Here is an 11,367-nt window from a genome sequence, read left to right as displayed (position 1 = left end):
CAATCCATTCACCTCAGCCTCCCAAAGCGTGGGATTACAGGCTGAGCCACCGAGTCCGGCTCAAAATAGGACTTTACAAAAGCCAGCTGCTTTTTTTTTTTTGCAGAAATTCTAATATTCAAATGGAAATGTAAGCAACCCAGAGAGTTGAAACAATCTTTTTTTCCCTCTTAAATAATCCTAAAGCCTCCCAACCCCCCAGAACAGTGAACGCTAGACACGAGAGAGAAAAGTGACGTCTTCTAGTCACAGTTAAGAATGAAGCCTCAGTCAGGTGCGGTGGCTAATGCCTATAATCCTAGCACTTTGGGAGGCCAAGGTAAGAGGATTGCCTGAGCCCACAGGTTTGAGAGCAGCTGGGCAACTTGGCGAGAATTCATCTCTACAATAAATAAAAAAATTAGCCAGGCTTGGTGGTGCATGCCTGTAGTTCCAGCTACTTGGAAGGTTGAGACAGAAGGATTGCCTGAGCCCAGCAAGTCAAGGCTGTGGTGGCCATGAGCGTGCCACTGCACTCCAACCTGGGCGACAGTGTGATACTCCAACTCAAAAATAAATACATACATACATAATAAAAAAATGAAGCCTCAGCTGGGCTCGGTGGCTCAGCCTGTAATCCTGTGCTTTGGGGGCCTGAGGTGAGTGGATTGTCTGAGCCCGCGGGTTCGAGACCCACCTAGGCAACTTGCCGAGACCTCCTCTCTACAATAGATCAAAAAATTAGCCGGGCATGGTAGCGCGCGCCTGTAGTTCCAGCTACTTGGAAGGCTGAGGCAGAAGGATCACCGGAGCCCAGTAGGTCGAGGCTGCGGTGGCCATGAGCGTGTCACTGCACTCCAGCCTGGGCGACAGAGTGAGACTCCAACCCCATCCCACCCACCAAAAAAGAAAATACACAAATTGCCAGGAAACACATGAAAAGATTATCAATATCAGTAGCTATCAAGGAAATGTAAATCAAAACCACTTCACACTCTCTGGAATTGTCTAATTTAAAAAATGAAAACTAACAAGTTTGTGGATCTCCTCCCTTGTATCTGTACAACGAAGTATCGTGCAGCCATAAAAAGGAACCAAATTCTGATACATACTACAACATGGATGATTCTTGAAAATATTATGCTAAATTAAGAAGCTAAATACAAAAGGGTACATATTGTATGATTCCATTTATGTGAAATGTTTGGAATAGAAAGAGAAACAGAAAGCAGATTAGTGATCGCCACATACTGGGAAAAGGGAGGAGAGAAGAGTGACGGCTAATGGGTATGGTGTTTCTGGGGTGATGAAAATTTCTAGAATTAGGTAGTGGTATTGCTGTACAACCGTACAAATATACTAGACATCACTGAACTGTATCTTTTTTTCTTTTTTCTTTTTCTTCTTTTTTTTTTGTTGAGTGGGAGTCTCACTCTATTGTCATTCTGTTGTCCAGTCTGGAAGTGCAGCAGCACAATCATGGCTACTGCAGCATCCACCTACTGGGCTCAGGCGATCTTGCCTTTGCCTCGCCAAGTGCTGGGATTACAGGCATGAGCTACCATACCCGGCAAAATTTTATACTTTCAAATAACAAATGTTATCTCAATCCCAAATCATAAAATACTATATACCTCCATTTATATACAATTCTTGAAATGATGAGTTTCTAGAAATGGAGAGCAGATTAGTAACTGCTAGAGTTAAGTGGGTATGCCTATAAAGAGGCAACATGAGGAATCCTTGTGGTGGTGGAAATGCTGTGCCTTGACTGTGTCACTGTTGATATATTGGTTTTTGATACTCTACTGTAGTTTTGCAAAAATTATTATTGGGCAAAACTGGGTAAAAGATACACAGAACTTCTCTATATTATTTTTATGGTTACATATAAAACACAATTATTTCAAAATAAAAACTTAATTGTTAAGATTGAAAAATTTGCCCTCAACCTCAGATGACCTACTTGTCCTTTGTATATCTGGCTAGTTTCAAGCATCCATCCCGCTCAAACCCCTTATTCTACCACCTCCCTATCAACAGATAACACCATCACTTCCAAGTAACATCTTTTGGGTTCTTGTTACGTGACAAAGAACTTTATGTACTGCCTTTATGTGCTAAGAGGTTTATATGTTTTAACTCATCTCATTGTCATAACAGTTAACTTTGTTTTTTGTTTGTCTGTTTTTGAGTCAGAGTTTCACTCTGTGGCCCAGACCACACTCATGGCCACCATAACTCTGACCTGTTGGGCTCAGCCAATCCTTCTGCCTCAGTCTTCCAAGTAGCTGGAACTAGGTGCACCTCACCATGTCCAGCTGATTTTTTGATTTATTGTAATGACGAGTTCTTGCCAAATTTGCCCAGGCTGGTCTCAAAGCTGTGGGTTCAGGCAATCCTCTTGCCTCCACCTCCAAAAGTGCTGGGATTACAGGCGTGAGCTACCGCACCCAGCCTAACAGTTAACTTTGAATTCTACTATTCACAGGAAGTAGCAACCTCGGACACAACTTCTCCACTTCACCATCTTCCATTCACTCCTTTTCTTCTTCCTTTAGTAATGAAAAGAGGTGTCCATCCACAGGCTAAGGGCCATGCTTTTACTTGAGCACTAGATTCTGCTTCCTCAGGATCCTAACTCCATTCAATATCCTCTTTCTTGTATTTAAACCCCTCTCTGTTAGCTCTATCTTGTCAAAATTTAGATATTTTCTTGTCTCCTCCTGTCTTAAATAATAATAATAATAATAGTAAAGCTTCCCCCAACCTGATTAAACATCAACCATTCTCCCTCTTCATCTTCACATAGTCACTTTTCTTTTCCTTCTCTCTCTCTCTCTCTCTCTTTCTCCCTCCCTCCCTTCCTCCCTCTCTCTCTTTATTTCTTTTCTCTTTGAGTCTCACTCTGTCACCCAGGCTGGAGTGCAGTGGCACAGATCACAGTTCTCCTGGGCTCAGGTGATCCTCCCACCTCATGAGGCCTCTCAAATAGTAGCTGAGGCTACAGGTGCGTGACACCATGCCCAGCTAATTTATTTTATTTATTTGGGGGTTTTTTTTTTGGTTTTGTTTTTTGTAGAGATGAGAGTTCCCTATGTTGCCCAGACTGGTCTTGAACCCTGGACTCAAGAAATACTCCCCTCTCGGCCTCCCGAAATTCTAGGATTACAGAATCCCACCGCGCATGGCCAGCCACGATTCTTAAGAATTCTTGGCACTTTTTTGTCTTCCTAAACTTCCATTCACTCCACAATCCGTTACAACTTGATTTCTGCTCGCCCTCTAAGAAGCCCGACCTATTTCCATCATTTGACACTACTCCCTGTTCTCTCTTTTCTTTGGGTTTCTCTGACATCACCACCCCTGTGCGAGTTAAGTGACACAAGTGACCTAAAAAGAGGGAAACAAAGTTACAATAAAGTAGGGCATGCGAATGGCGAAGGAAGTACAGGTGAGTGGCGATTGTTACTTTCTGAGGGCTGACTCGGGAGACAAGAGTACTACTGACTTGGGATCAGAGTAACCCTGGGCCATAAAACAAAGTGACTATGACTTTCACTCTCTCTGCCGCATAACTGTCCCTCTCCCTTTTTTCAGGCCCTGCAAGTACTCTGGGAAAACTAGAGCATAATGAGTACGCGACAGGCGGCAAAGGCCGGCCCTGGGTCTGCTAGGGCACGCTCTGCGGACTGTGCGTTTGGGAGCGATGAGGTCCGGGTCCAGCTAGCGGAACCCTGTCGCGGGACACGCGTTGCCGCCTGGCGCCGGACCGCCGGGCAGCGGACGCTTGCGCGCCTGCGCGGTGGCGCTTCCGGCCCCGGCCGAGGCGCTTGTCGTCCTTCGAGGTTCGTGGACACGGCGCGGGGGATCCTGGGGCGGCTCCAGGCACCTGTCGCCGCCCTCTCGGAAGGGCCCGGGCCGGAGTGCGCCGTGGGTTTCCCGGGAATCGGGTTCGAAGCTGGCACTGAGAGCTGCAGCTGCGTCCCGGTGTCTCAGTCCTGCACGGGCAGCGACGCCGAAAAAGGGAAAGGGTGGCGGTGGAGGGCGGGAGGAAACCAGATTCCCGTTAAATAGATTTCTCCGCAGATCCTGTGCCGTTAAGCCCTGTGAGCCCACACTTTTTTTAAAAATGAAGAAATTAAGGCTTAAGGAACTAGAGAGTCGCCTACAACAAGTGGATGGATTCGAAAAGCCCAAGCTACTTCTAGAACAGTATCCCACCAGGCCGCACATCGCAGGTAGGGCGGCTGGCTCACCACGCCCCTGCTTTCGGGATTAGTGCTGTCTACTCACTCACTGTGATGAAAAGAGAAGTTATTTGGATACAAAGAATGTCTAGAGAAATTCTGTCCTACGATCACGTAAGGCCTCTGCCTTCCTTCTCACTGCAGCTAAAAACACCCTTCTACAGAGACACACACACTTTATCGTTTTGCTGTTTGATTTTCTGCACACCCCTTAACACTGTCAGACGTCTTTTTACTGTTTCTTTCTGTCATCACATTATAAACGTCTTGAGGACAAGGAATTTGTTAGTCTTGTTTACACCTGAATCCTTAGTGCCTGGAAGAGTTGCTGGTACTATTTAAGAGCTCGGTAAATATTTACTAAATACGGATCGATTTCCTATTACCCCCCAATTGGCCCGGGCAAAGTTCCTGTGCTGTACTCTGCACTAGAAATGAATACCAGAGTCGGTAGCAGAAGGACGGAATTGAACGAAACCAGAATACATACTGTATAAAGATGAGCGTGCATTTCAGTTTTAACAAATTCTTTGAGCATTAGCATTGTTGCTTCATGGCAGAGATTGGTCTGGAAGCACAGAAAATAATGCAGGAAACCCCATTCGTATTTAATAAACGTGTTGCCAGAGTCGTTGGAAAGTCTTAGGAAAATTAATTTCCTGGGAGCCACTTGGATGGAGAATTTTTTCAGTTCCAATGAAAGTCAAGGAGAACACACACATACTTGTAGTTAACATAATTCCAACCAAAGCTTCGCACAAAACTACTGTCTATGTTAAGAGCAGTTTTCTCAACTTAGATAATGACTTATTACAATCTTCTGGCTTTTTTTTTTAGTGGAATCAAATTTTAAAAAATAAATAAGCTGACTGGGTGCAGTGGCTCACACTTACAATCCCAGTGCTTTGGGAGGCCAGGAGTTCACGATCGGCCTGGGCAAAATAATGAGACCCCAGTCTCTATTTTTTTTCAAAAATTAGCTGGACATGGTGGCATACGCCTCTACTCCTAGCTAATTGGGAGGCTGAGGTGGGGGGATTTCTTGAAGCTTGAGCCCAGGAGTTTGAGTTACAGTGAGCCTTGATTGTGTCACTGCATTCCAGCCTGGGTGACTTGGTGAGACCTCATCTCCACACTATACCAAAAATTTAACTGGGCATGGTAGCGTGCATCTGTAGTTCCGGCTATCTGGAAAGCTGGGGTGGAAGTATTGCCTGAGCCCAGCAGATGGATGCTGGGGTGACTGTGAGCGTGTTACTAGTGAGACTCTGACTCAAAAAAAAAAAAATCGATTGCTTTTACACTCAGTGTGTAACATGTACTTCCCTGTGCTTGTTCTTTAAGATGCCAACTTCAAAATTACTAACACCTGCAGCAATAGTCACGACTCCACAGTCTGAGATGATATCCCTTTAATTGTGTTTTTAATAAAACCTCTGGATCCTCGGCATTAGTGATGACCAGCAGTCCTTGCTGGGTTTAGATATCCACAGGGAAATATCAGTGGTGTTATTCATGTTCAGTCTTCAGTATATCTAAGACCTTTGTGTATTTGAAAGATCTTTTCCCAATCTCAGCAACTTCTGCCCTTCTCCTCATAAGTTCTATTATTGGGTCAATTCTTTATCCTTAAAATGTTAATGCTTGTTTGACATTTGTGGTTCCTAGTCCTACAGATCTTACAGATCAGTAAAATTTCAAAGCAATTTTGGAGGCTGATGTAGGGTTGCCAAATGTATATTTTGACAAGGAAGGATATTTTTAAAACCCTATTTACTCTTGCCATTGTTTCATAAAAATATTTCAGCATCAAAGAAAGAACTGATATATTTGGTGTGTATGGCAATGTTTTGAATAGGCTGAGGAAAAATACAACATTTTGACTTTATTTTTCTCATTATACCTCAGAGACCCGTCACAGTTTTGTAATTCTTGGCATTGTCAGCAGAGCTTGGTTTTTGAGAGCCAGTGATGTGTGTTAGCCTCCTTTATGATGCCTCTTGCCACATATGAATTTTTTTCAAGATATTATTTATTTTAAAAAAATTTTTTATTTTTAAGATGTGGGGTACAATTTAGGATTTGGTATACAAGTGGTCATTGTACAGGCAAAGTTTGGGTTTCCTTTTGGTCCCCACTTTGCCTGGTTTGAGATCAGGTACCCTTGTTGATGTTGTGCCCCCCACCCCTGCCCCGGCAGTATCCCACTACTACCAATCCCTTATAGTATTATGGTAAATGTTCAGGGTCTGCTTATGAGTGAGAACATAGGATATTCTGTTCTTTGTTTCTGTGACAGATCACTGAGTATGATAGACTTTAATACATACGAAATTATTACACCATATCTTTTAAAAAAAAAAAAACAATCTGGAGCACCATTTGTGGGAGGACTAAGTAATACAAGAAATTATTTAAGAAATGATCACTTGCACAAATTGGATTTCGGTCATCAGCTTGCTTACTTATTTCCTAATGTGTGTGTATATGTATTTTTTTTAGCATGTATGCTTTATACAATCCACAACACATATGATGATATTGAAAATAAAGTGGTTGCAGATCTAGGATGTGGCTGTGGAGTGCTTAGCATCGGATCTGCAATGTTAGGAGCAGGGTAGGTAATCCAATATATATTATTTGGGTATGGGATGGCTTTAATAAGAAGCATAAATAGGATCAACTGAATTAGATTTATGGGACTCTATAGTGTGAGATGAGGGGAGTGAATCCAGTAGTACATTCTGAATGGGCAGAAGATCAAAATAAACTTCAAAAAATAAACAACAATGGTAATAGCAGCAGTCCCTTTTATACAAAGTTGAGTTTTACAACCTCTACCAGCTTGGGAAATCATGCTATTGAAAAGTGACACTCAACTGTACATTAGAATTGGGTTGAAAAGATATATGCTAGCCGGGCTCAGTGGCTCAGCCTATAATCCCACACCTTTGGGAGGTTGAGGTGAGTGGATTGCCCGAGCCCACGGGTTCGAGACCCGCCTGGGCAGCGAGACCTCATCTCGACAATAAATAAAAAAATCAGCCAAGCGTAGTAGCGCATGCCTGTAATTCTGGCTACTCGGAAGGCTGAGGCGGAAGGATCGCTGGAATCCAGCAGGTGGAGGCTGCGGTGGCCAGGAGCGGCCACTGCACTCCAGTCTGAGCGACAGAGAGACTCCAACTCAAAAAAAAAAAAGATATATGCTAATATGCTAATATATACTTTAATTATATAATTGTTTTGTTTTGGGAGCTATAAGTTGCTACTCTTTGTGTGTGTTTTGTATTTATAGGTTGTGTGTTGGATTTGAGATAGATGAAGATGCACTGGAAATATTTAATAGGAATGTGGAAGAGTTTGAGTTAACAAATGTTGACATGGTTCAATGTGATGTGTGCTCATTATCTAACAGAATGTCCAAGTCATTTGATACAGTAATTATGAATCCTCCCTTTGGGACCAAAAATAATAAAGGTTGGTAACAAAAATCAGATGTATTGGTGTATTTGTAGAAAAACAAATTTTAAAAGTGATTTTTAAGGCCAGGCTCAGGGGCTTGAGCCAATAATCCCAGTACTTTGAGATGTCAGGGTGGGAAGATCCCTTGAGGTCGGGGTTTTAGATCAGCCTGGGCAACATAGTGAGACTCCTTCTTGACAAAAAATTTAAAAATTAGCCAGGCATGGTGTTGCATGCCTATAGTCCTAGCTACTCAGGAAGCTGAGATAGGGGGATCTCTTGAGCCCAAGAAATTGAGGCTACAGTGGGCTATGATTTCACCACTGCACTTCAGCCTAGGCGACAGAACAATATCCTGTCTCTAAAAAACAAAATTAAAATTAAAACCATTTTTATCATTTACTGTTTGGCTTAAGTGATTGTATCATTGTTCATTAAATAAATCAATCTCTTACCTAGATAATTATTATAATTTTTTTATTTTGAGCCAGAGTCTTACCCTGCCTCCCAGGCTAGAGTACAGCAGCACAGTCACAGTTACTATAGCCTTGACCTGTTGGGTTCAGGAGATCCTTCCACCTCAGCCTTCCAAGTAGCTGGGACTGCAGACACACACCACTATGCCTGAATGTTTTTTTATTTATTTTAGAGATGAGGTCTTGCTATGGTGCCCAGGCTGATGATCTCAAACTCCTGAGCTCGGGCAATTATCTCACCTCAGCCTCCCTAAGTGCTGGGATTACGGGTATGTGCCACTGTGCCTGGCTATATAGTTACTATAATTTAAATTTCAATTTGTTTAATGCATTTCTAGGGGATTGAATTTTTCAACCTCTGCTTTTACAAATTTGTATTAAGTACATATAGTCTTCGTGTTCATTTATTATTTATACACCACTTGCTTTTGAGGATAATTTGCCTAGCCCTTATGAATTAGTATGAAACCTATAAGGAATTTTATACTTGTAGAAACTGTTTTTAATGTCTTAACAGACCAAAGGGGTTCAACATGTGCCTATCAGTAACAGTGACTTGCTGTGGCTATTTTATGTGTACTGCAGGCGAGGAGGGTGAAACCTCAATAATAGGAGGGAAATATTTACATAGTTTAAAAAGTACCCCCCACTCCACAATCATTCTGATTACTACTCTGTTTTCTTCTCCTTTTGAAAGTCATTAGTTTGGAATATATTATTAAAATTTTACTTTAGCCTTATTTAACTAAGACAGTGTAATTCTGTTTTTATTCTGTCAACCTAAAAAGAATATTTTAATAGTTTATTTATTTGTACCCTCATTGCAGAAAGATTTTCAGGTGGCCATTTGGAGTTTGTAAGAAAATGTTTCTAAATCCTACTAATCGTCTGTTTTGATAAGAGATACATAATGTAAATAGGAGTTTTTTCCTATTCTTTACAGGGAAAGATATGGCTTTTCTAAAGACTGCTTTGGAAATGGCAAGTACAGCAGTATATTCTTTACACAAATCCTCAACTAGAGAAGTAAGTTCAAATCATCATGATATTCTGTGTCATTTATTTTTAAATTCATGACAGCGTTTTAAGGATTTGCTGTGAATACTAAATACCACAGTATCTATTTCTCCTGACCTTTTTGACATCTGGCACTTAGAAATGGAATTTTCCCTTTAACCAGCTAGCATCTGTGATTAGCTTTTTTCCAGGATAAACAACTGACTTCTTCCAAATATTTTCTTCAGTCAGGTACTGTTTCCAGGAAAGAGATTATAACTCAGTAGAGAAGTGTTATAACTAGGGTTATGGTATGTTTTAGTTAGCCTGGGTTAGTCCTATTTGATGCCTTTTGTCCTATTGTCCCTGTGTGGCCTGGTGTGCCTAAGGGAGGAATAAAGCCTGGATTTTAAGAACACTGAGCCTGGAGGTAATCAGATCTGAGTTCAAAAACCATTTATTCCATTATTGTTTTTGCCAGCATATAACACATGGTGGGGTGGGGTATATAAGTTGCATTCCAGGAAATTGGGGGGAGGAGCAGCATTTTTTTAGTGTCAGTATAATAGTGATTAAGAACACAGACCAACAGTTCCAATCCAGGCTTTGCTGCTTCCCAGCTGTCATCTCGGTCAAGGTAACTGAGCTTCAGTCTCATCATCTATACTGAACTGACCTATACTTTGAGTGTAAGGAATTAAATTTACACAGTACTTCACAGAGTTGTGAGTTAATATTTACAAAGCACTTAGATCAGTGTCTGGCATGTGTAATTGCTATATGTTAGCTACTATTATTTAAATCATACATGTTTAAGAAATTTTAAAGTGTTTTGTAGGAAAAGTACTTTCTTCATGTAAATAAAGTATATAAGAACCCAGTTGAAAATAATCAATAAATTCTACATATAGTAGCCCAATAAACCTTTAAAAAGTTTAAATCAAACAGCTAAAAAGAAATATACTGCTAACAATGAGTAGTGGTACATGGTAGGCAAGCAACAGAACACAAGTAAGTACCAGTAAATAAATTCTCATTGAGTATATATGAAAGCAAATACCATTAAATATTGGTTTGTGTTGGGGCCCCCAAGAACAGCCTCAGGTTTGACGATTCTCTGGGAAATCTCACAGGACTCAGCACATCGTCTTACTCATGGAGGATTTATTACAATGAAAGGATACAAAGCAAAATCAGCAAAGGGAAAGGCACATTCAGAAAAGTCTGGAGGAAAGCACAAGCAAGCTTTTTAAGTCTTCTCCTAGTGGAATAACACGGGACACATTTAATTCCCCCAGGAATTACAACACATGAAGTACTGCCAACCAGGGAAGCTCATTAGAGACTTAGTACCCAGGGCTTTTGAGTGAGGACTGATCATATAGGCAACTCTCTTTCCTACACATACCCAAATTCTAACTCCCAGTAGGAAATCAGGTGTTCAGCATGAACAGTTTAGGCGGTGAGTCACTCTTATTAATTAAAGGAGTGCTGAGTGGGAACCATCCCAAAATCAAAGTTCCTGTGCTCCAGACAAGGGCCAAACTTGTAAGCAGGCCTTTCTAAGTATAAGCAGTCGGACCTACTATGAACTTTTTTTTGCACAGCTTAGCATAACATGAATTTAATCCAACTCATATACAGTTCATCTAGTAAAATGTGCCAGTAAAAAATGGTAAAGAGGCAAATCTACTTATTTGAATGAATTCCTGTAGCCATATTACCAAGAATGCCCACCTTTGCTGTTTGGTATTGCCATGCTCCACCACTAGGAGGCAGCATTACCAGCATTGCCTTGGCTGACTTAATGCTTGAACTTTAAGTGAGTATTTTCATTAATTTAAAAGCATTCTTCATCCAGACAATGCAGAAGTATTAATATTAGCACAGTAAATAAATAATTTAAGAAATCTGGTGTGTACTGTGCATGCTAGGAATAGGAGGTATGATGAAGAATGAATTTCCTTCTAATGTTAAGGTAGTCCCTCTTTTATGCTGTAGATACAACTGTTGTAAACTTGTGATAATTTTGCTTGTTTTAATTAGTAGCATTATTACTACATCTTACCCCAGGCCCCTTAACTATAGACCTTTGTTTTTTAAAAGTGCTTGACCCTCTATCCATAGTATAGATGCATGCATATAGTACATTATGCTAACAAACCATGTGACTCTTGAAGCTGTTGCCTTATCTTACCTAATTG

General features: G+C 41.1%; 1 protein-coding gene across 2 annotated transcripts in view; it reads left to right on the top strand.

Moving 5' to 3' along the window:
- The first annotated feature begins 3,948 nt into the window (after nt 1-3,948).
- Nucleotides 3,949-11,367, top strand: part of METTL5 (methyltransferase like 5) — a 12,388-nt gene continuing 4,969 nt past the window's right edge. The window contains exons 1-4 of one of the 2 annotated variants that reach the window (XM_021712541.1): nt 3,949-4,220; nt 6,732-6,846; nt 7,525-7,706; nt 9,111-9,193. In XM_021712541.1, the coding sequence (XP_021568216.1) occupies nt 4,112-4,220; nt 6,732-6,846; nt 7,525-7,706; nt 9,111-9,193 (489 nt within the window). In that variant the 5' untranslated portion in view covers nt 3,949-4,111. The remainder of the gene's footprint in view (nt 4,221-6,731; nt 6,847-7,524; nt 7,707-9,110; nt 9,194-11,367) is intronic. The other variant, XM_008058439.2, reaches the window with a different exon arrangement.

This window comes from Carlito syrichta, unplaced genomic scaffold (assembly GCF_000164805.1).
Source record: "Carlito syrichta isolate Samal-C Ts95f unplaced genomic scaffold, Tarsius_syrichta-2.0.1 Scaffold303340, whole genome shotgun sequence".
Lineage (NCBI taxonomy): Eukaryota > Metazoa > Chordata > Mammalia > Primates > Tarsiidae > Carlito > Carlito syrichta.
This window is presented reverse-complemented; position numbering and strand designations above follow the sequence as displayed.